The 25303-nt window shown below is 37.2% G+C and overlaps 1 protein-coding gene across 1 annotated transcript in view; it reads right to left on the reverse strand.

The window, feature by feature from the left end:
• Positions 1-8243: 8243 nt before the first annotated feature.
• ccdc124.S (coiled-coil domain containing 124 S homeolog) overlaps positions 8244-25303 on the reverse strand; it is a 35482-nt gene continuing 18422 nt past the window's right edge. Inside the window, 3 exon segments of the mRNA NM_001093480.1 lie at positions 8244-9685; positions 13363-13483; positions 13565-13736. Of these exon segments, the coding sequence (NP_001086949.1) occupies positions 9484-9685; positions 13363-13483; positions 13565-13736 (495 nt within the window). The 3' untranslated portion in view covers positions 8244-9483.

The raw sequence follows: 25303 nt of genomic DNA on the forward strand, positions 1-25303 counted from the left end.
ATTATGTGGTCACAGCCTCTTTGCATTCCAACCTAATGGTTTAAAATGTAGTGGTGAACACAGCTTTCCTTTTTTTACCCTTAAATTAGTTGCCATAAATTCTGCTTGAATAAAGAATACAGATTTAGACCTGGACTATGTCCTGGTCTACTGCACTTGTAGTTACCACCTCCACCCCCAACTCTGTGCATAGTGCATGCTCTGTTAGAACGAGTGCAAAATGAGCACTAAGGAAGTCAGATCTTGTCCCAAGTCAGTGGCTGTGAAGGTTTCGTATTGAAGAAAAATTATTTGATGCAAATAATTGATGTTTCATGGCTGGGGTGAAGAAAATCTAAAGAAAGAAACTTGGATTGGGGGGTTTACTGGTCCCTTAATGCTGCGTTACAGTACAGTACAGTAGATACAGTATGGTTCAGTCACAGTTCCCCTCTCTTTCCCAGACATTCTACTTTCAGTAAATATTCTTATTTGTACACAGTTTTTTCTGACTGACGGACCTGCTTAATAAGAGATGGCAACCGAAAAAAGTCCTGAATGGATGCTTCACTATTCTAGATTTGCAAAAATAGACAATGATCCTCAAAGCAGAGTATGGAGACAGTGGAGGCCATAACAGCTAGGAAATGCTCATGTTTCAGATAGTGAATGGGAAATCCCTAACAGAACACAGGAATCTAGGCAGCTTGTACATTGAAAAACAGACTGTCAGGCCAATTGGCTTTTTATCAGTTGCTATCTGTGTTTCAATGCTTGGAAACTCATGGGTTTATTTATATAAAAAAATGCACTTGGGAGAGCAGAAGAAAGTACTAGGTTTTTGTGTTTCATGGGCATTTGTACTGATGATTTATTAACAAGACAGATCCAGACAGTACTGGGTGCTCTTTAATATATGTATCCCCATAACAAGAACAATACTGAATTACTACATAATTGCAGGAGTAGCGTAGCCACTGCAGAGAGTAGGAGAGCAGAAGACTTGGATAGACTCCAGCAGTGCCAGATTCAAATCAGTGTGGCTGACCTCAGCGCATCAACGCAGACTTCCAGGACAGCCTCCGACAGTGCAGGGTTCCCGTCTGATGTCGGATGATACACTCGCTACATATTTTTAGACAGGACTGGATATCTAGCTACAGTGGTATGGCCTCTTTTGCTAGACATTTTTAGGACAAGCACAGTTTTCTACACTAGTTGGGTGGGTCATGACTGCAGATGAAGTGAACATAAAGCTTATTTATATATATATATATATATATATATATATATATATATATATATATATATATATATATATATATATATATATATAATCCAGTAATTATATCCGGGAGGAGTGCGTTCACTGTACCGACATATTATATATATATATATATATATACATATTTATATATATATATACATATAGACAAATACAAGAGTCCTCTGCACTAAACCCATTATGAATATATTTAAGACAGAGACATTTTGTGCATACTGCTACTGAAAAATGCCTTACCCTTTAAACAAAACAGGGATTGTTTGTCCATATATTGCAATATATTTAAGATGGCCAACTACGTCAAAGTCATCCTATATCTGGCCAGTCCTATGCTCAATTTTCATCTGATTCATTAAGAATTCTATTGCTTCATTATACATTTTACAAAGGGACTAAGTTTTACCTGCAACTTACTTGCTGCTTTCAAAGTAAAACTCCCATACTTGGCTGCCCTTTTATTAGACACCAGTATATTATGCTGTATATAGTCGTATTTCCATAAAAAAGGCCCCAAAACAGGAGCTGTGCACATACTGACAGCTTCCAAGTATAATATTAGCCTTCTTTATAATTACAAATGAATAAATCATTGATTGTTCCTGCTTAAATGTAGTGTCTCTAGCACTTCTTACTGCGTACTCCTGCCCTTACTGCGGTAACTATAGATGATTCTCAGTGGTTAATTATCTTGCTTTTGTAATCAATTTATACTTATATATACATATATCATTGGTTTAAAGCATGCTTGGAACTGTAGTCAGAGGTATAACTCTAAGGCTATGGCCACATTGAGTTGATTCTTGCCCTGCAGGCTGACAATCAGCCTCTATGCTTGAATGGTCACCCTTCAGTCTCTTCACATGGAGGTTGTGCTGGTAAGCAATATTCTCACTGGAGAATATATTTGCATCTCTACTAAAGTTTAGGGCATTTACCCTGGGGAGTCAGGGTGCACAGTGGATGAATTTTATGTACGGATTACAATCCCTTCAATGTGCTACCCAAAAAACATCGATAATATAGTTGTTGATAAGATCCCAGCCAGGGCTAATGTCAGAATGGGGGATATCTCCACTAGTGAAGAGACATCCAAAATCACTCATGCTAATTTTATTTAGCATGGTGGAAACTTTCTGATAGAGGTTTTTGTACTTTTGCACACTTGAGCTCATTTGGGTCAAGTCCTGCCTGTATCAGTACTGACAAGTGATTTGCATTATACTGAATGGCAAGTGGCATGGGCAGTTTTAGACATATCAACTGCCTCATATAATGTTAGCCTAAAGCTCTTTTCTTAAACATGTGGAGCAAAGAGAGCAGTTTGTTTCATGCAACTGCACATTTGACAGAATATATGCTATACAATCACAGCACTGCCTGTATTTGGGGTGTTCATGTTTTCTTTTTAAAGGTAAGGGTTATATTTAATTAGAGTGTAAATAACAGGGAACAGATGACTGAGCGTTGCAGATGATACAGACACTGACACAAGTATGGGACCAGGTTTTCCAGAATGCCTGGTCATGTGCCTGCACTTTAGGAGGGAAATGCTTTCTGGCAGGCTGCTGTTTTTCCTTCTCAATGTAACTGAATGTGTCTCAGTGGGACATGGGTTTTTACTATTGAGTGTATTTCTTAGATCTACCAGGCAGCTGCTATCTTGTGTTAGGGAGCTGCTATCTGGTTACCTTCTCATTGTTCTGTTGTTTGGCTGCTGGGGGGTAAAAGGGAGGGGGTGATATTACTCCAACTTGCAGTACAGCAGTAAAGAGTGATTGAAGTTTATCAGAGCACAAGTCACATGACTTGGGGCAGCTGGGAAATTGACAATATGTCTAGCCCCATGTCAGATTTCAAAATTGAATATAAAAAAAATCTATTTGCTCTTTTGAGAAATGGATTTCAGTGCAGAATTCTGCTGGAGCAGCACTATTAACTGATTCATTTTGAAAAAAATTTTTTTCCCATGACAGTATCCCTTTAAGTCTACTAGAAAATCATGTAAACATTAAATAAATAGGCTGGTTTTGCTTCCAATAAGAATTAATTATATCTTAGTTTTTTTCAAGTACAAAGTAGTAGTCAGTATAGGGTGTATGTATAATGGATGTGAGAGTTGAAATATGTAATGGTATGAATGTGTCTATATACTATAAACATTCCTCCCAACAGTTTGGAAATAGAAAGAAGAACAAAAAGATTTGCTGCAAAATGTTTTAACCGGGCCGATTTTGTGACCACACCCCCGAATTACCATTTTACAAAATTCGGCAGGTTATGAAAGTTTGAACACATTTCTGTGGTTTTGGTGTTATTACAATTTTGCTAATAAATGTGAATTGCCCTTTAGGGTCTGGCCACATAAAAAGATTAGGGGAGATTAGTCGCCCCAGCGACAAAATGAAAATCACCTGCGGCAATGCACTGGCGGCGCTTTGATTTTCGAAGTCGACAGAAGTTTCCACGTGAGGCAACTTCGGAAAACGAAGCGCCGCGTGTGCCTTCCCCAGGCTACTCTGAGGTTGTGGAATGCACTGCCTGCAGGCATAACGTTGTGCCGAATCAGATTAAAGTTAAGTGTAGGACTGGTCAGACAAGGGATGACTGACGTAGTTGGCCATCTTAAATATATTGCAAAATATGGACAAACAATCCCTGAGGTTGTGGAATGCACTGCCTGCAGGCATAATGTTGTGATGAATCAGATAAAAGTTGAGTGTAGGACTGGTCAGACCAGGGATGACTGGCCAACTTAAATATATTGCAAAATATGGACCAACAATCCCTGTTTTGTTCAAAGGGGAGGACTTTTTTGCTAGTTTAAGGCACAAAATGTCTCAGTGTCTTAAATATATTATGTGCAGAGCACCTTCTTGCACCGCCGCTTAATGGTTTAAAAATTAATGGTAAGCACAACATTTTCCCTTGTTTGTTTTACAAATAATGATACAGATAAAAAAAAACATATACAGAAAAAATGGACAATCACTGAGACATTACAAGGGTTTTTATCAAGTTAAAACTAGACTCTTAAGAAACCCTTGTGCTAAAGTGCTCTTTACAAACAGTTCAGATGCATTCTGATGTCTTTTTGGAAACCATTGAGTAAGTATTACAGCTCAGTACAGATTAGTCATTTGGGAAAATCTGAGCCAGTATGGCAGCTCCTTTCCTATATAGCAAATCCATCAAAATAACCTCCTTAATTAGAATAACTTGTTTTACTGAATATGTATATGCAATGCAAGTGAATGGAAACCTATGTTCAGATTCACTGGCATCTATCATAGCTACAGTTTGGTATTTTACCTAGTACTGCATAATAGCGGTCTACAATATTCTAGGTATTATTCGATGCACACAGATACCCATGTGCTGTTTATAATCTCTGTGGATTAGTTTGCTCACTCATTTAAATTTATCTGTACTCCTTGCTAAACTGCAGCTGTTTGTGGTGACCTTCCACAGTCCCGGCATGTCCTTTCTTTGTGGTTCTATAAAGTCTGCGTGGGATGGGGGTGATTGGGATCTGCGAGGGAGTAAAACAAATCAAGCAGGGTTATATAAAATTCTATAACACTGTACCATTTTCACATTCTTGAGATTCACATTTGGAAAGTTTTGGCTGAAGCTTGTTTATAAGAAGAAGACATTTCCTGAAAAGAGGGCCTAGGCTTTGGAGCATGCTCACTTTAACAAACTCTGTTCCACGTGAGATCAGATAAAAGGTAATAATGTCGATCCTTAAATCCAGAAGGATAAAGCTCAAGCACTTACCCCAGCTGCAGTATTTTTTTTAATGATATTCTATTTTTACAAAGAACAGTGTATTATTGAAATCAGTTGTATGGTTCATAATTTTCATATTTGTCTTCTTTCATTAACCACAGCATTTCATTACTTTATCCCTCTCTCCCACACTGCTTTCTAACCACTTATCCTTCTGATTCTCCATGTATCAACTGTGTCTGTCGGCTGTTTTCTCTCCCATGCATGCCACTGCAGTCACTGAATGTCGTCAACAAACCCCTCTCTGACATGTATCTCCATCATAATTTCCAGGAGCAAAAGTTTGGTTGCCCAAAACCATAGAGTGCAGTACTTCTCAGTAACCCTGCACGGACATGCAACAATTCTACTATTACACCCTACTAAGTTTCCAGATATTCACACTTTAAATCAAATGACTTGGGAATTGATGCCGTTTCTTTAAACACAACAATATATATATTTTTCATGTGGAATGCAATAAGGTTACAGTTTCCATAACTTGGGGTTGTGGAACTTCATGTCATAACTAGACGCCACCTCAATAAAATCTGGGCACCCCTGCCTTAGAACATTTTAAGTTTTCATTCTCCCATAGGATCACTGGGTAATAGAGTTAGGTTCAGGGAACACCTTTTCTTCGGGGCGACTAATCTCCACGAACTGCCTCCGTCGGCTAAATTGCAAATCACCGGCAGAATGGCACTCTGGTAGATTCGTTTCTTTTCGGACGACTACGGAAAATTAATCACTCCGAGTACCGTCCCGCGGGCGATTTGCATTTTAGTTGGCAGGAAGGCAGTTCAAGGAGATTAGTCACCAAGAAGAGGAGATTTGTAGCTGGGCGACTAATCTCCCCAAATCTAAATCTGTCTGTGTGCCCTGACCCTTATAGTCTTCCCATGCTGCTCATTGGATACAATAGACTAATAATATCATAAAAGTAGCAGCTGTTTTGAGTAAATGAGACAGCTGTCCTCGTGTGTATAAAGTATTCATCTCTGAATAATTCTTTTTCTTTTAAAAGTGACACTGGGTGCACATAATTTTGCTGGCTGCTGGGGGGGAGAAGGGAGGGCGTGATATCACTCTAACTTGCAGTGCAGCAGTAAAGAGTGACTGAAGTTAAGCAACAGTTATATGACTGGGGCATCTGGGAAACTGACAATATGTCTTGACCCATGTCAGTTTTCAGAATTATACATAAAAAAATCTCTTTTGAAAAACTGATTTTAGTGCAGAAGTCTGCTGGAGCAGCCCCATTAATTGATGCATTTAGAAAAATAAAACTTGTTTTCCCATGACAGTATCCCTTTCAGGTAGCTATTTTTAGCACCTTTTCAATTAGTAGTCGGGTCCTCTACTATTAATCTTTCATCCAAAGCATTGCCTGGTTGCTAGGGTAAATTGGACCCTAGCATCAGATAGGTGCTGAAATTCCAAACTCGAGAACAGCTCATCAAAATGCTAAATGATTAAAAAAAATAAAAAAATAAAAAATAAACACCTATTGCAAATTATCTCTGTATTATTACTATGATGGCATAGATTAGTATTAGCAGTAAATATGGATCTTACTACCGTGATAGGATGCCAACTTACAACTATTGAGGTCCAGGGGGTATTGGAGGCAATTAGGACTCTAACATTTATGTTTATGGTATTCCTTTACTCCCAAAGTTTATGGTCCTAAAAAGATTCTCCTCGGGTCCCAGTAACTTTTTAGTTGCACCACTAAATTTCCTTGGATTAGCTAAGAATGTAAAGTATCCATATATAACAGCATCTCCTCTAATGGGTTATATATATTGTTTTTCAAGTCTCTGCTTGTAGTTTATACAGGACATGGTATATGGCAGACAACACAAGCAGAGAGGCTCCCATACTTTGAGGGAATAATGCATAAAGGTCAAACACTACAAATTGAAATAGTGTATTTTTGCTTTAAGCACTGGCATAGTGCAAGTCAGCTAATTTTATACTTGCACAAGCTGTTCATTTCTAGAGTTTCTCAGCATGCATGAAAAGCCAGGCATCCTCCTTTCAATTGTTCTGCTGACATCAGCGGAGAAGCTGCTAGAGCTTCTCTTCACTATAGATAGGTCATCTAAAACCAGATCTGACCTTCTAGGACAGAGCTGCCAAATCTTTGTCCAAAACACACTGATGGACTGAGTTCTGTAAACATGAAAATGATTAAGAAGAGAGAAATAGAATAATACATGTTTTGAGCTCTATATGAAATGTCTCTTTTTTTTGTATTTTTGAGATGTCAGATATATCTTCTTTTTTTTTTTTTTTTTTTTTTTTTTTTAAAAAACTGTTTCCAGTTCCTATGGATATCTGCCAGGGTTTCCAACACACCGTTAAGCAAAGCTACACCCAAAATGACTGCCTGCAATTGTCTCCAATTAGCAAGTCTTTCTGCAGAACCATATTATTAGGAGATGGTGATTAATACATAAACCATAGACTTGATCAAATATCTGATTTAAGCCCTAAGATGGGTAGATAAGGGTGAGAAGGCTCAACAAAACTGTCTGACATGGCCATGTGCATGGATCCAAACACCCCAAATTCTGACCATATTAGGATATAATGTACTGAATTAATAGTCCATTTACCTGATCTGGGCAGATCTCTCTTTATGCAACTTGTGTAAACTGCTCCTTGCTACAGTAGTGTAAAGGTCAACAAAATTCACAAGCATTTATTTAGAAACACTGGCATATATGCAGGCATTCAAAAACAAAAAGTGACAAAGGCTAATATTCATTTTGACCCTACTTTATACAACATTTTGTGCTGTTTTCCGTTACAAATGCACACTTATACATGAAAGATATTTTGAATTCCTTTCAGAGCCTTAAATATTTCTAGGAAGCATTTTCTATTTAAAAATGTATTTAGATTCACACGGTTGGCTTCTTGGGCCTAAGTCATACCATATTATCATCTCAGGTGTGCCAGGATCAATCTTTCAGCTGATCCATTTGGTGTACAGAGCTACGCTATGCTACTTGTCTTATAAGTTATATATGAACTTCCTGCGGGTAGCTCTGTCTTCACCAGGTATGACACATGCCTGTTCACCTTGTCAGCGAGGCAGCCAAAGAAACCTACAACAGCATTACAAGACTACAAGCACTGTTTTATAAACATTATGCATGGGACACATTTTGTTTTCATCTTCAATTTATTATTATTTTAGAAAACATTGCTGTTCTTTTGGGCACTTGATTTTTACTGGGATGTAAACACAGAAATAGTATTTTGCCAAATTAAACAAAAAAAAAACAACCAACTTTTCAATATACATTTCTGTATTCCTGCCTCGGACAATGTAGCAAAAGTCAGCTCTTCTTCCCTGTTGCAGCACTAACTTGGGGCAGATTCATTAAAATGTGAGGTTAGCGTTCATCACAAAAGAAACTTCACCCACATTCTATTCAATCTTATGGGATTTTTAAAATTATCAATTGGTTATCAATTCTAAAAATCCCATAGGAATGAATAGAAAGTGAGCGAATTTTTCTGTGGTGAACTCTAATCTCACATGTTGATGTATCAGCCTCAATTTTTTTTTTAAATGCCCTACCTACAGCATTCTGATAGATGACTCAATTAAATGTCAGACTATCTGGGGCTAGGGAACATGATAGGTATAAGACACAGCTATGAAGTGAGGACAGACATGAATTCAAAACCGTTTGAAAAAAGATGGCTGCATACTTCAAATGAGATTTATTCATGCATACGAAATAGCAATATCATGATTTGTCCCTTAACGTCCCAATTAAATATGGAATAGGTATTAAAACAATTTAATAAATATGTCTTAATGTTTCATGATACACGGGTGGCGCAAAGACTATAATTGTACACTGCCGTTTTCTACTGTATGTCATACCACTGCACATATCCCAGAAAAAGGCAGCTATTTATCCCTTCTGTAAACAGCCCAACACATAGCTACAGGGTTAAATAAATGGCATCCACTTGTACAATGTGTTTGTTAAACATAGTCACACCGGCATTCCTATTAAATAACATCACAACCCCCAATTCATTTCAGGGACAGTGGAGCAAAACTTTTAAATGACCCTTTTAAATCTTTTCATGCTAGAGTGTACTGGTAAGAAAAGCATTAATACTCTGACCACTACCCAGCTTCCTCCTGCAAAAAGCATTCTGTTTAGTCATTTCAGTCCAGTTGGAGTTATTTTCCTTGGCCAGCCATTTGGCACACGTTGATCAATATTTGTTACTTGCTCCAAAATGCATTATGGGATCCCACAACGTTGAATAGTTTTTCTGCTTTGTCTGCGTACAACAGACACCATTAATTCTTCCACAAATACCTACCTTCTTGAAGGGGTGAGTTCAGCTATTTCCCCCTTGCCGGCAGTTCTACAAATTAATAAGTGGATGAGTTGTGGGGCAAGAATGTGTTAGTGTGAATTGTATGTGGCATACTTCTGGTTCATTGGATTTTCTGGAGACTTCATCCATTCCTTTTTTAAGAGTTGCTTTAGCTGGGACAGCCGCATATTGGGGTTCTCTTGCTTGAGCAGGGGCATATTTATTTCCTCAAAGGCTGTAAAAGCAGCTTTCATCCTGCGCTCAGGGTGACGGTCAAGCTCTTTGCCAATGCTGTGGAAACACAAATTATTTGATGAGGACCAACCAATAGGTTCTCTGTTTAAAGGCTTTGGTGACCAGGTCCCTGGAAGCTGGAGTATTCTGTAAAGAACAGGCAAGCCAGGTACTCCAATCCAGTAGTCCAGCTCACAGATTAGAGCTCACCTTCCACAGGAAGGATGTCCTGTGGAAAAGTATTTAGTTCTAGTGGGGCTGTTAGGAATCCCAGAGCAGGACACAGGGCAGGAAGACTACATGCCTGTGTGAGGAACTCCCAGAGGGGCTGGGGTGCCACTTGCCATTGCAAGTGACAGAGAGTCTGTCTAACTGAGAAAAGCCATGAGGCTGAGCAATTCCAAAGGAGAAATGTGAGTAGAGGGTTGACACCTACTTATGGATTTGCTTACTGGTAGTCCACAAGGGGCCCAGTTTATTAAGGGAACTCTTCATGTGTGAAGGTAGTGCCCAGTGGGCAGGATTTATTTTTATGATTTCTGTTTTTGTATCCTGATATGGTCACCCCTGTGGGTAAATAAACTGCCTAAACTTGAAGAAAGTGTCTGTTATGGACCCCCAATGAATATGAATATATATATATATATATATATATATATATATATATATATATATCAAAACAGGGGGGTTGTGGGAGCACTCTAAAGGCTTTAAAGTATATATATAAGTATAATAAATGCTATTGCATATGTACCCAAAACAGGGGTTATTTTGTTACAAAGTTATGATCATAAAATTGATAAGCCACCATACCACGTCAAGGTAAACCCCGAATGGCGGTCCCTAACTTTGTAATATTGTAATATTGTATATTTAGCCAGGAGCTGTGGCATAGCTTCAGTGGTTGTAGCACCCCATACCCCCCCTTTAAACTAGTGGTGATCCTATGCTTTTAAAATTGGGCGTTTGTTTTGGGAATATCTCTCCTTTAAAAGCCTGATTGCTGGCTGGGGAGGATTTAGCCCTTAGTGAAAAAACAGCGTTCAATGGACATTGATTACAGGTAATGCTAAAATGCACATAAAATATAAAACAAGTTAGGGACCGCCATTCGGGGTTTACCTTGACGTGGTATGGTGGCTTATCAATTTTATGATCATAACTTTGTAACAAAATAACCCCTGTTTTGGGTACATATGCAATAGCATTTATTATACTTATATATATATACTTTAAAGCCTTTAGAGTGCTCCCACAACCCCCCTGTTTTGATATTGTATATTTAGCCAGGAGCTGTGGCATAGCTTCAGTGGTTGTAGCACCCCATACCCCCCCTTTAAACTAGTGGTGATCCTATGCTTTTAAAATTGGGCGTTTGTTTTGGGAATATCTCTCCTTTAAAAGCCTGATTGCTGGCTGGGGAGGATTTAGCCCTTAGTGAAAAAACAGCGTTCAATGGACATTGATTACAGGTAATGCTAAAATGCACATAAATATAAAACAAGTTAGGGACCGCCATTCGGGGTTTACCTTGACGTGGTATGGTGGCTTATCAATTTTATGATCATAACTTTGTAACAAAATAACCCCTGTTTTGGGTACATATGCAATAGCATTTATTATACTTATATATATATACTTTAAAGCCTTTAGAGTGCTCCCACAACCCCCCTGTTTTGATATTGTATATTTAGCCAGGAGCTGTGGCATAGCTTCAGTGGTTGTAGCACCCCATACCCCCCTTTAAACTAGTGGTGATCCTATGCTTTTAAAATTGGGCGTTTGTTTTGGGAATATCTCTCCTTTAAAAGCCTGATTGCTGGCTGGGGAGGATTTAGCCCTTAGTGAAAAAACAGCGTTCAATGGACATTGATTACAGGTAATGCTAAAATGCACATAAAATATAAAACAAGTTAGGGACCGCCATTCGGGGTTTACCTTGACGTGGTATGGTGGCTTATCAATTTTATGATCATAACTTTGTAACAAAATAACCCCTGTTTTGGGTACATATGCAATAGCATTTATTATACTTATATATATATACTTTAAAGCCTTTAGAGTGCTCCCACAACCCCCCTGTTTTGATATTGTATATTTAGCCAGGAGCTGTGGCATAGCTTCAGTGGTTGTAGCACCCCATACCCCCCTTTAAACTAGTGGTGATCCTATGCTTTTAAAATTGGGCGTTTGTTTTGGGAATATCTCTCCTTTAAAAGCCTGATTGCTGGCTGGGGAGGATTTAGCCCTTAGTGAAAAAACAGCGTTCAATGGACATTGATTACAGGTAATGCTAAAATGCACATAAAATATAAAACAAGTTAGGGACCGCCATTCGGGGTTTACCTTGACGTGGTATGGTGGCTTATCAATTTTATGATCATAACTTTGTAACAAAATAACCCCTGTTTTGGGTACATATGCAATAGCATTTATTATACTTATATATATATACTTTAAAGCCTTTAGAGTGCTCCCACAACCCCCCTGTTTTGATATTGTATATATATATATATATATATATATATATACACACACATACATACATATACACATTTACTGTAAAAGATCCACACTCACAGGTCTTATAATTTATAGAGAAAGGCCTTAGGGTAGGCCGAAACATTAGTCCCTTTTAAATTAAGACCTGTGAGTGCGGATCTTTTGCAGTAAATGGAGATAATGTGTTGACCCTGCACATCTACTATTTTTATCGAGAGTGCCACACAATGAAATGCAGCTTATCCCTTCCTTCATTGAGTGCACATGGTCAGGCTTGATATACAAATGATAAATTTACCACAGCACTCCCAACATATAGCCCCCTGCGAAAACCTGTTTTGCACAACTGAACTATAACTCTAATAAAAAAAAGACTTTTAGTTACAAAGTTTGTGCCCAAAATTGAGTTTTATCCTTGTGTGTCTGATGCAATAGCAAACTATTAATAAAGTAAGTGAAATCCCCTTTATTGTAAACCGAAAATGAAAACTTAATCTGTGATCTAGAATGAGAAATCCCTTGTACTAATCAGAAATACAGTTCCACTAAAAAGTGAAGAAAACAGCCTCTTGATACTATACATGAATACATCTGGGGACAGTGACAAAATGTTGTGCTTGAGGCACAACGAGTAGTTGAATTGCCGAGCACATGCACCATCAACATGCAGGATAATTGCCTGGCAGCACATAAGCTTTAATGCAATCCTCACTGTGGGCAATAAAGTTTTCTCTGCTGGTTTTGTACATTCTCCACCTACAGGTTGAATGCAGGATCTATAAGGTTTTGAAATGAAGTTGGGATTTTAAAGCTGTGGGCCACTTCAAACCCCAGAACACAAACATGTTCTCCTACAATACAGACTTGTAATCCTAACAAGGTTCTACTTCTTTTGGTTGCAAAACTGATACCTGGATTAAATGTGGTATTAAATTTGAAGATAAAGTTTAAATACACTAAAGTACCAGATCGTGTTAGATATACAGTATTCTCATGCAAGTTAACTGTAAATGGTATAAAAATGATGCGTAAAAGTAAAAATATTACTGCTGTGATCTAGTATGATTATGCTAAGTGTAAAGAGACTGGAAAGAACAGCAACATATAAACGTGGGAGAAATTAATGGTTTGAGAAACTAGCCTTTCAGGTCACTGGAAAAATAATGTATTTTACAAGAACACAGAATAGGGCTGAATTTAAAAAAGTCTTGCAGTGTTTAACGTTAACCAACCTCAAAGCAGCAATGGCATCTTCTACTGTTCTGGCCTCCACTTCACCTTCTTCCAGAACTCGACGGTTCACGTTCTCCTCTAGTGGAATTTCTAGGTGAGTCTTGGGTTTTTCAGGGGCATCTTAACAGTAAGAATGGTGTTAGTTCTCTTCTTTCAAAAGATCACAGTATCAGCTCAATAACATTATCACATCAGGCTCACCTTTGTGCTTTTCTTCTTTACATAGAGTCTCCTCAATCTGCGCCCGTGTCACCTTTGAGGGTGCTGCAGGTTTGGTTGGCTTCCCCTTCATTTTGGAATCCTCCTCATCTAGCAATCGCTGACTCTCCTTCTTTCTTTCTAATAGCTCTAAACGCTTTTTTTCTTTCTCTTCCTAACATATTAAGAAAAGGAAATATAAGAAGATGTAATAAATACACTGTTCATATAGTACTTTTCTCTGTTAAAACGGGTACAGGATGTGCTCATACAAGCAGAAATCTTCACAACAGAAAATGTATAAATGAGCTTACTTGAGTATAAATACATTTTGTTTTAAATATGTAGATGGATTTTTAGAGGCCATGAAACTAGTTTAGTCTGAAATTGATTCTGGATTGAATGTCTAGAGGTCTTACTCCCCTGTGTTCAAGGATACTGACGTGCTCTGTAATTTTAATGGCAAAAATTCGTTCTGACTCCCAGTACAGTAGTTCTCTATACCCATCCATTACATTATGTCTAGGAAAAACTGACATTTTACCATTTAGTCTTACACACTGTAAGTTCAACTTATTTGTAAATTTAAAGATAAGATAGATCTGGGTGTGCATCTAGCAGACATTTCTAACAATTAAAAAAAGTAGGTAGTTATTACATACAGGAATAACATCTTTAATGTTTAATTTTTAGTTTAAAAAACTTGCAGAGTTGGATTCTTAATGAGACCTGACAGCTGTAAGCTGTTAGCAAGTTAGATGGGTAAAACATACCAAGGTGCTTGGACCCAGGACTTGTGTCCTGCCACATATCAACTTAGGTGTTAGGAGATCTTTTCTGTGGGGTCTTTACCCATAGAGATGGAGACCAACATCATTAGTGCTCCTGCACTTGCTGCCCCTGGGTCATATGGCCCCCATTTAGTCTTGTTTTTTGTGAGTTGGTACCTGCTCCTGCGATGCTGACCAAAAAAGAATGATAGGATCTATTAAATGATGAATTTCAATGCATAGGGTTGAACCCCTTGGATCACACATTTAAGTCTCCATAAATTACTTGGATATCAAGGCAAGCAAGCTAGTGCTTCTACATGGGTATGGTTTTGAAGATCATAATATTATGCTTAGAGTAAGTGATACTTTAGTTAAATCCAACTTTCAATCCTTTGGTTAAAAAGACACCCCTTGTGACTTTAAGACAGGGCTATTTTTGGGCCATGAAATCTAACTTTGAATCCTTTGGTTAAAAAGACACCCCTTGTGAATTTAAGACAGGGCTATTTTTGGGACATGAAGAGTACCTAATTTGCTTTTCATACAAGATTCCTTTAAAGTTACTGTAGGATATTGTGAACTTTAACTCTCCATCAATTCATTAAAAATATATTTTTTTAAGCAGAACAACTTGCTAGCAGTATATAAAATACATAGATGACCATAATTATCGCTTGTGCAATACAAAAGGGTATTTATTCCTGCTTACACACTTACTAAGTGAACAAAAAAGCACACACATACATTTACTGAAGTAAACTTATAAAAATGTTTCCCTTAAATATAAAGTTACATTTCTAACTGAGCAAACAGCTTAAATAAGAATAGAAAAAGAATGGATAATGTTGACCAATGCCTGTCCAGAAGAGCAAGGCAAAATCAGAAGAATCCTACCTCCTGACCTGTACAACTAAAAATAGAAGTAAACCACGAGTATAAAAAGTGCAGATATTGGCACTTCAACAACAGAAGCAAAAATTTGAATATTTATAATCTGCAACCACCAACATGACATCATCTATGCTAGGACATGGCTTATGAGCCATATTGTGGCTTAATGACATAGTTTTCGATATGCCTCTTCAGTAACTCCTATAAATGAAATAAGAAGATGGTATTCATGGGTAGTAAACAATATTCCATGCCTGTGGACATCCTGGTGTGGAAGTGCACTTTTAGTTAAAGGAGTTCCATCTGGAAATGGATGGAAAAGGCCTTCAAGGGAAATTGTGTAATCAGTAATTTAATTAATAATGTTTATAGTACCTGCATAGTTTTCCAATAAGCTCCCCAACATAAATAATAAGATCAGTTACAATAGAGCTATACAATTATTCTCTCTTATTTAAATAAGTTAGTTAAGTATTTGGTTGCATGAAAGATTTACTGTAGTTATGCAGCACAATACCATAGCACTGATACATATAACAACCACCTTTGGGCTGTGCTGATAGTTGTACTCAAGCTTTTTGGATTTGCCCACCACAGTGTTTGAACCAGGTAAATATACTGGATCAAAATACTTTTGATCCATTTATGAAATTCTTCATATCAGCTGTCCTGTTTAATAGTATGTATTGCACCGAACAATAAAAAGGGGACCCATGTACTCCACATCTGACATCAGTACCTATAGATTGGTGTGTTTAAATAATGCAACATGGGGATGGAGAATGGACATTTTTCAAGTGAGGTTTTAAAGAACAAACAAACTTTATTTTATTTAAATTATTCCCTTTGGATTTTCACAACAAAGAGACTTAAAATATCCAATAAAAAGTTCTACTTAAACACAGCAGACTGTTTATAATTATGTAACTCTACAGTAAAGATAAAAAATATTTCCATGTTGACATAGTTACAGTAGATTTGGATTGGAAAAATACCAAAGACCATCAAGTTCAACTACTCTATACGAACACCAAGGCACAGTTATACACACGCTTACACAGATCTATACTATATATATATATATATATATATATATATATATATATATATATATATATATATATATATATATATATATATATATATATATATATTCACTCATATATAAGAATATATATAATGGTATCTATATTAACTAACTATAGATCTTAAAGGGGACCTGTCACCACAAAAAATTGTTCAAAATCCTATTTTATCACATTAGTCAAGCAAAATTAACTTACACTATATAAATTATTTGAATCTTGTTTCCTTCAGTCTGGGAATTCTTAACTACAGCAAGCAGACAGGAGCCATTTTGTGGACTCTGTTATGAAGCCTTGCATCATCTCAGAATCTTGTTTGTTCACCAGAATGGGGGGGGGGGGGAAATGTCCATCCCCATGACCTGGCTACACAATTAAACGGTGAATAGAATGGGGAATGTGTGGCAAGCAGTGACATCTAGAAAATGCTGAATGAAAAGTGAAAGTAATTGTCTGCCCCACCTCTATGCTTAAGGCATAGAGGAGGGGCAGACAATATTTGATTAACAGAAATTTTTTAATGAGTTTACAACAGCTATAGATGCTTTAATAAATAATAGAAATTGGATTTCATGTTTAATTTGAAAATTACTTATACAGCTTTTTGTATGCGAGTAACATGTCCACTTTAAGATACAAAAGCAGGAGTCTACACAAGGCTTCTGGAAGAGAACAAAGAAGAAGAGTCTGTTAGCGGCCGAGAACTGAAATCTGCATGACGATTTCAGCAGGCTGATTTCTGTCATATCTGGCCCTAGCCTATAGTAGATTACCTCCACTGACATCTCTGGGTTTCTGTTCCCCCCAATAGAAAACAAATTACTGTAACAAGATCTATTACTCATAAAACCATGCTGGTGCAAACTCATTGTACTGTGATTTGCAGTGTATTCTAGTGTCGTATGCCTTATTACCCCTTCAAAAAGCTTTCCTACCACTAATGTCAAACTAACAGGCCCATAGTTTTCAGGCTAAGAATGTCATTTGCATAATGGCACCACAACAGCAAATTGCCAATCTTTTGGCTAAGCCAGACCTCAAGGGACTCTGAAAAATTAAGAGGTTTGGCAATCACAGAGCTAAGCTTGTTTAGTATGGATACCATCTGGCCATAGACCTTTTATTTACCATTACACGATCTAGGAGGCTATCTAGAATTTCCTCCTGAGTCAGCCACTACATCATTAGTTATATTATTAGAATTGGGGTTATTAAAAAGGGGTAGGGATTGTTTGTCCATATATTGCAATATATTCAAGCTGGCCATCTATGTCAAAGTCCTCAATCAAGTATCAATACAGTTTATATAAGACATCAAGGTTTAAAATTTAGTGTTGAGCACAGCTTCGCTTTTTGGCTATAGTTTATACAGGGGCAGTGACCAGCTTCATATTGTAGCTCTCATTATTCCCAGCTACAGTCACAAAATGTCTTAGTCCTTGGTCTGGCCTACATTTACTTTCATCTAATTCATTCAAGAATTCTACTAATTCATTATACATTTTTACAAGGATTATGGCATTTTGTGTATTAAGCTACCAAAAATGCCCTCCCCTTTAAACAAAACAGGGCTTGTTTGTCCATATACTGCAATAAATTTAAGCTGGCCAACCATATCAGTCATCCCTGGTCTAACTAGTCCTACACATTAATACCGATCTGGCTAATTAAGTATACCACTACTTCGTAATATATTTTTCAGAGGGACTACATTTTACCTGCAATTTGCCACCACTTGGATTACCTGACTGTAGCTGGGAATGATGAGAGCTACAACATGAAGCTGGTCACTGCCCCTGTATAAACTATAGCCAAAAAGCGAAGCTGTGCTCTACACTAAATTTTAAACCTTGACGTCTTCTTTAAACTGTATTGGTAATTGATTGCAGAGGAGTTCTTGCGTTTGTATACATTTTGTGGTCACAGCCTCATTGCATTCCTGCCTAATGATTTAAAATTTATTGGTGAGCATAACTTTTTGCTATTAAAAAGGAAGCCTTCATTAGCTGGTTTGAGTTGTGTAGACAAAAGAAACTAATTCATGTTTTTCTGCTCTCACCAACCAACTGACCTCCCTTTGAGGTCATTTCTTATGTATAAAACATTGAAGTAAAACATCATCCGTGATGTTACACGTCATTAGTCACCTACAAGTTTGAAAACAAAAGCAAAGATCTGATTGATTGCTATGGTCAACATCACCAGTGATGTTTTCTTCCGATGTTTTACACAGCATATGTGTCCCACCCCTTCTTGCTTTACTTTATTTATTATACGTATTTAAAAAACAATTTTGGCTTCATTTTATTCTTTGCTGCAAAACCCTTTTCCATCTTTGTTTTGATGCTTATACTGGTAAAGTTTGCATGTCTAAAATGTAGTGTCTTGGTTATTCCCAAATACAGTTACTGCTATAGATCTAGTTATACAGTTAAATCTGAGAAATAAAGATAAATTATGAACATGGGGAAGAATCAAAAACGAATACAAAACAACTATATAAAGTCTAACATCTGACTGACTGACCCAATCAAAAAGAAAATGTAACTGTGCATTTGTGCCAAAGCAAACTGCAGAGAGTACCAAAATAACATGATCAAATTTAATTTAATGGGGACACCGTCTTTCTAACATCAGCAACCTTTCATAAAACGACTGCAGAGATTACATCCTTTGGAATTACTGTTCAAATATAAGATTATGTAGAAAGGTGCTGATGCTTGAGAGATGGTGTATAGGCAATCATTCCAGGCCACATTTATGGAACCTGAATAAATATATCTATATATATATATATATTTATTTTTGACTTCATATCCGAATGACAAGGAAACAAAAAAACCCTTCCAGTAAAACTTATTGCCTTACATATTTGGCTGATATCATTAATGGCCATATAGACAAAGAATGGGGTACTGAACTTCGAGGCTATTCTATGAACATGAATCAAAACAAAAGCAAGATTTGTGTTTTTCAGGAATGCCAAGGGCTCATTTTTAAAGGATATTATCATCAAAATATATATGGTTAATGACCAAGAGCAAAAATGTAATTTCTTTTTATTTTAAAACAGTTATAGCCAATTTGCTGCTTACCTATTTACTGGAACAAACAAAAGCATATTATATTATCTTACTAGGTTTTAAAAAACAAGTTAACTCCAAAATATTAGTCTCTAATAAAAGACATAATTCTAAGCAAACGATGTACAGTAATATGAAAAAGTTTGGGAACCTCTCTAAATTCTTTAGAGTTTTGTTTATCATTGGCTGAGCTTTCAAAGTAGTAACTTCCTTTTAATATATAACATGCCTTATGGAAACAGTAGTATTTCAGCAGTGACAAAGTTTATTGGATTAACAGAAAATATGCAATATGCATCATAACAAAATTAGGTGCATAAATTTGGGCAGCCCAACAGAGATATTACATCAATACTAAGTTGAGCCTCCTTTTGCAAATGTAACAGCCTCTAGATGCTTCCTATAGCCTTTGATGAGAGTCTGGATTCTAAATGGCGGTATTTCTGACCATTTGTCCATACAAAATATCTCCAGTTCAGTTAGATTTGATGGTTGATGAGCATGGACAGCCTGCTTCAAATCATCCCATAGATTTTCAATGATATTCAAGTCGGGGGACTGTGACGGCCATTCCAGAATATTATACTTCTCCCTCTGCATAAATGCCTTTGTAGATTTCAAAGTGTGTTTAGGGTCATTGTCTTGTTGGAATATTCAACCCCTGCATAACTTCAACTTTGTGACTGATGCTTGAACATTATCCTGAAGAATTTGTTGATATTGGATTGAATTCATCCGACCCTCGACTCTAAAAAGGGCCCCAGTCCCTGAACTAGCCACAAAGAACATCAGCATGAGGGAACCTCCACCAAATTTAACAGTAGGTAGCAGGTGTTTTTCTTGGAATGCGGTGTTCTTCAGCCATGCAAAGCGCTTTTTGTTATGACCAAATAACATTTTTGTCTCATTAGTCCAAAGCACTTTGTTCCAAAATGACTGTGGCTTGTCTAAATGAGTTTTTGCATACAGCAAGCGACTCTGTTTGTGGCGTGAGTTCAGAAAGGGCTTCTGTCTAATCACCCAGGCCATAACGATGCTCTTAATTGTACAACGATGTACAGATACACCATTTGCAGCAAGATGTTCTTGAAGGTCTTTGGAGGTGATCTTTAGGTTGTCTGTAACCACTCTCACAATCTTCCGCATATGCCACTCCTGTATTTTTCTTGGCCTGCCAGATCTGGATTTCACAGCGACTGTGCCTTTGGCCTTCAATTTCCTGATTACATTCCTTAAAGTTGAAAATGAGCGTTTAAACCTCAGATAGCTTTTTGTAGCCTTCCCCTAACCAATGATACTGAAGAATCTTAGTTTTCAGATCTTTTGAGAGTTGCTTTGATGATCCCATCAATATTAAACAATAAAAAGTTTTAACAAATATATATTGAAAAGTTTAGAATTATGTTTTCTTTTGTAATCAAATTTTTATAATTACTTTAGGCTAGGTTTCAATCATAGCACTTTCATACAGACAGTGCTGCATTAATACCAACACTATTGCAGGAATGACCCCTTATTCACTAATTCTAAAATAACTAGAGGGTGCACAATACAGGCTATGAGAATGAACCTATTATTTTTAAAAGCCCCCAGACACCGCACTAGACAGTTGATCTAAAATCCACCAAAAAAAGAAAAAAAAAGTCTTTCCTATATAAGCACCCTTGGTTTGCCCTCTAGGCAGTGTGACTGTACCTATTTAAAAAAAATTTCTAAAAATTAACTAAACTTTAGATATATGGAAAATACATTTGTTTGGATCATACACTTTAAAATTTAAATTGAAACCTTGACCTTGCTATAACCAGCTCTCCACTGCCCCAGAGAATTGACTAGAATATAAAAACATGTCCCCAAAGGTTTATAAGTGTTATCTCCTGATGTGTGAGAAAGAGGACACCATAGTCAACAAACAGACGGCACTTCTGGATGGGTTTATTGGGATAACTGCGGTTAACCGTCTAACGCGTTTTGGGAATATATCCCTTAATCATAGGCTCCAAGGGAATAAGGGATATATAATTAAGGGATAGATTCCCAAAACACGTTAGGCAGTTAACAGCAGTTATCCCAATAAACCCATCCAGAAGTGCCGTCTGTCTGTTGAGTTATGATACATTTACAGTGGGGACACTGTTGACTGAGCACCTGGGTGAAGGGAAGAGTGGCGAGCTGGAGCGGTCTTTTTTTTCGTCTTTTCCACAATAGTCAACGACCTTTATTTTGCAAGAGGTCCAACTTTAGCAGAACAATGATTGACATCAGATTTCAATAGTACATGGATAAAGATCACAAGATCCCAATCATGTGTATTAGTCCAAAATATCAGGGAATGAATCTCACTCATGGTGCCCATTATTATGTGTGTGTGTGTGTGTATATATATATATATATATATATATATATATATATATATATATATATATATATATATATATATATATCTCGAACACATTTAGATTATATACAGATACATGTTTTTGGTTCCATTCAAGCAAACTCAAGATCTATGTACAGTGGACTAGAGTCCTGCAGTGGGTCAGGTACCCGCGGGTTACCCGCAAAAACATGCGGTACCCTGCGGGTTGCGGGTGGAAGTTCCGGGTGCGGGGACAGACGCGGGTCAGCGGTTCTGCGGGTTGGGCCACAGGTCTTCTCAATATCGATTCTTACTCTTTTTTTTCCTGATCATGTCTACTTCCGATGAGGTCACTTCCAGTTTACAATGACAGCACTTCCTGCTTTATTCCTTTTTTATTCTGATAACACCTACTTCCGATGAGGTCACTTCCGGTTCACAATGACAGCACTTTCTGATTCTTGATGGTCAGCGGGTCGGGGGTCCGTGTTGCAGATAAGGTACTTGCGGCTGCGGTTGGGTAGCGGGTCCAAGTCCATTTATCAAAGGTCGAATTCATTTTTACTCTAACAAATTGAATATACTCACAATTCGACTGGGAGGTTAATAAAAAAAGTCTAAAACTCGAATGAATATTACCTACCCAAAAACTTGAATCGAATTCAAATCAAATTCAACTAAACTCGAATAGTTTCTTCTTCTGAAAAAAACTTGATGTCAGGAAGACTACCAACATCTTCAAATGGGTCACTGGACCTCTGCCACTGACTTCTACATGAACTCGGCAGGTTTTATGTGGCGAATAGTCCAATTTGAATTGTCCCCAGGGTCCAGATTTGGATTATTCCCAACTCGAATTTGTGAGTTTTGACCAATAATTCAACTCAATAATTCGAATTTTTAATTAGATCCATAATAAATCTTACCATTAATGAGGTTATGTTTGCTTACAGAATTTAGTGAAATATGTTCTGTAACCTGTGAAATACATGAAGTTCCTTAGTATTCATTCTATTGTCGCAAGAGTAAAACGATTTTGTTTGGCCAATGGCACATGAGACAATTGTTTTGAAGTGTAAAAGTATGTATTTTTAGATTCAAGTTAGAATTCAAGTTCCTGTGCCAGCAATTTGAATCTCCACAGAGGGCAAGGCAGGGTAACTCGAAATTAGAAATTTACGTTTCTAGTGACAAAAAAAACATACAACTCACAGTATGGGAGTTGCTTTCATCCTGCCTGCTCTGCCTCTATGCTATTAGGCAGATATACCAGAATCATGGCACCTGGTTAAGCTAAGCAAGCATGCTGTATAACATACAGGCTTGTCCTTATGTAACCTTATTACTGCTAAAGCCAGTAGGCTGTGCAGCTTCCCTCTGAATGCTGGTGTCAGATTGCTATGAACACTTAATTAAGTGTCCTGTGCATTACTTATGCCACTTCCATAGTTGTCTGATCAAGTGTTTAATAATGCTCCGCTTCCAGAGAAAACAAAAGGAGTGCTGACATGGGTGATGCTGTAAGCAATGCTTAGGACAAAAGATCTGAGTTGCACAGAGCATAGAGTGTCACATTACTAACACAATCAGACATCAAGTCACAGGGGCCCAAGACACATTATAGGGCATGTCTATCAAAAATAAAAAAGCTAGGTTACCTAGCAGTAGTTAAAGGCGAAATACCCCTTAAATTTGCTTTTTAGTATGATGCAAATATTAATATTTAAATAAAATTGGTAATGATACCTATTTATTAAATTTTTATGTTTTATGTATATCAGAATGAAGGAAGGATAGGAAAATCTGAATGTCAAAAACTTGCATGAAAAACGACGGGGGAAAAAAACTCTAATGATCGAGTTTATGTTCTGAAAAGACTTCAACCAAATTTATGTCCCAAGAAATCTTATTGATCGAGTTTTCAGATAAAAAAACAAATTTTTACATTTTATTTTAAAAAAATTTCTTAATAACTCACAGATATTTGAGTTTACAAAAATATAACTCGAATGTGTGAGTTTGGGTTAAAAAAAACTAGAATTGTGAAAAAAAAAAAAATCACATTAGATTTTGACTTACGTGCTTCCTAGTTGTTCTGAGGCAATTTATCAGAATTCCACTGCACTTATAATAAACGCCCTGAATAAAGGACTTCAGCTTATCTGTAAGCCAAAGCAAAGGAAGGGTGTTTATGCACAGGGAGGGTGTTGTTTATGCAAAGCTGGGTGGTATTAAGTGTAAAAACGAAGTAATCATTTTACAAATCAAACAAAAATATGGATTTACACATTTAAACAAAATAGACAGTATATGAATTTGACAGCACATATGTAGCCTGTCATTTAGTTCAATGGAATTCATCTGTCACAAGTTGTGACCAGCGGATTCCGCAAGAACAATACATTTGAGTGCTGTATATCGCAGAAACAATCATCACTATTAATAGTAAGCTCCAATTTAACAAATTGACAGCGTGCATTGGTGCTGTTTGGCTCTGGCAGAGAATATGAGCCATTCATGAGCTGCAATCTACAATCTACTTTGTAGATTGCAGCTTGCCATGCATGATCATATATTGACTCCTGATAATGTAGCTTACTGACTGCACAGTGTATACCAAAACAACAAGCATCCAAGTCCCAGATCACTATCTGGTAGAGGTTCAGCAAAATAACTGAACTTGTTGTAAAATCCCATAAGGCAAAAAATCTTTCAATGGGCCTGCAATGTTATCTGAGGACTAGTCTGGGGCCAAAACATTAACTTGGTCTTAAAACAACAGTGCCAAACTAGGCCTGACTGCTAACCTCACCAAATAAGCCTTTGCAAGTAAAAAGGGAGGAAGTGATGTAACATGACATCACTTCTATTGGACACAATGTCATTTCCTGGAGGCAGTCACATGGTGGTGTTGGGTGACAACTTTTTACCTTGATGAAAATACCTGTGTGGATTGAAACACTTGTGCTATGGTGATACCACTTGTTATTTGATATGTAGCAATAAGTGCATCTGCATACAGTATAGACTCCACGTGACTGCATCTGTGGATAAGAATGGGGCTTTGCATCATTCAGATACTTTGGGGTTTTTTTCTGCATTGCTTTATATGTATGACCATCTTATTTTTCCATTCCAATCTCTCTGGATGATGATTTCACAAAATAATGCACAATAGCACACGACCGGGTAATGCAATTTGTCTAAACACTTTTCTCACAATAATGCTAGGGCAATGTGTGCTTTCAAGCAATAGTCACCAGTACCAGACAATATGAAGCGCTTCAAAGGGAAACACCATCTACCAGTATTAGAATCTTCTTTACAGCCTCATATAACAAAAAAAAAATGCACAGGAGGTCACCCATTATAAAGTGCGACATTCCAATGACATTACCTCTTGTTCCCAAATAGGTGGCACTACGTTATTACCATACTGTTTCACACTGAGGGATAAAATGTCCAGGTAGGAGGACAATGTAGTTAAAATTCTCTATAAGAAGCAGCCCATAATCTCAGCATACTAAACTGCCGAGTAGGAGTAGTTCCTT

Source organism: Xenopus laevis, chromosome 1S (assembly GCF_017654675.1).
Source record: "Xenopus laevis strain J_2021 chromosome 1S, Xenopus_laevis_v10.1, whole genome shotgun sequence".
Lineage (NCBI taxonomy): Eukaryota > Metazoa > Chordata > Amphibia > Anura > Pipidae > Xenopus > Xenopus laevis.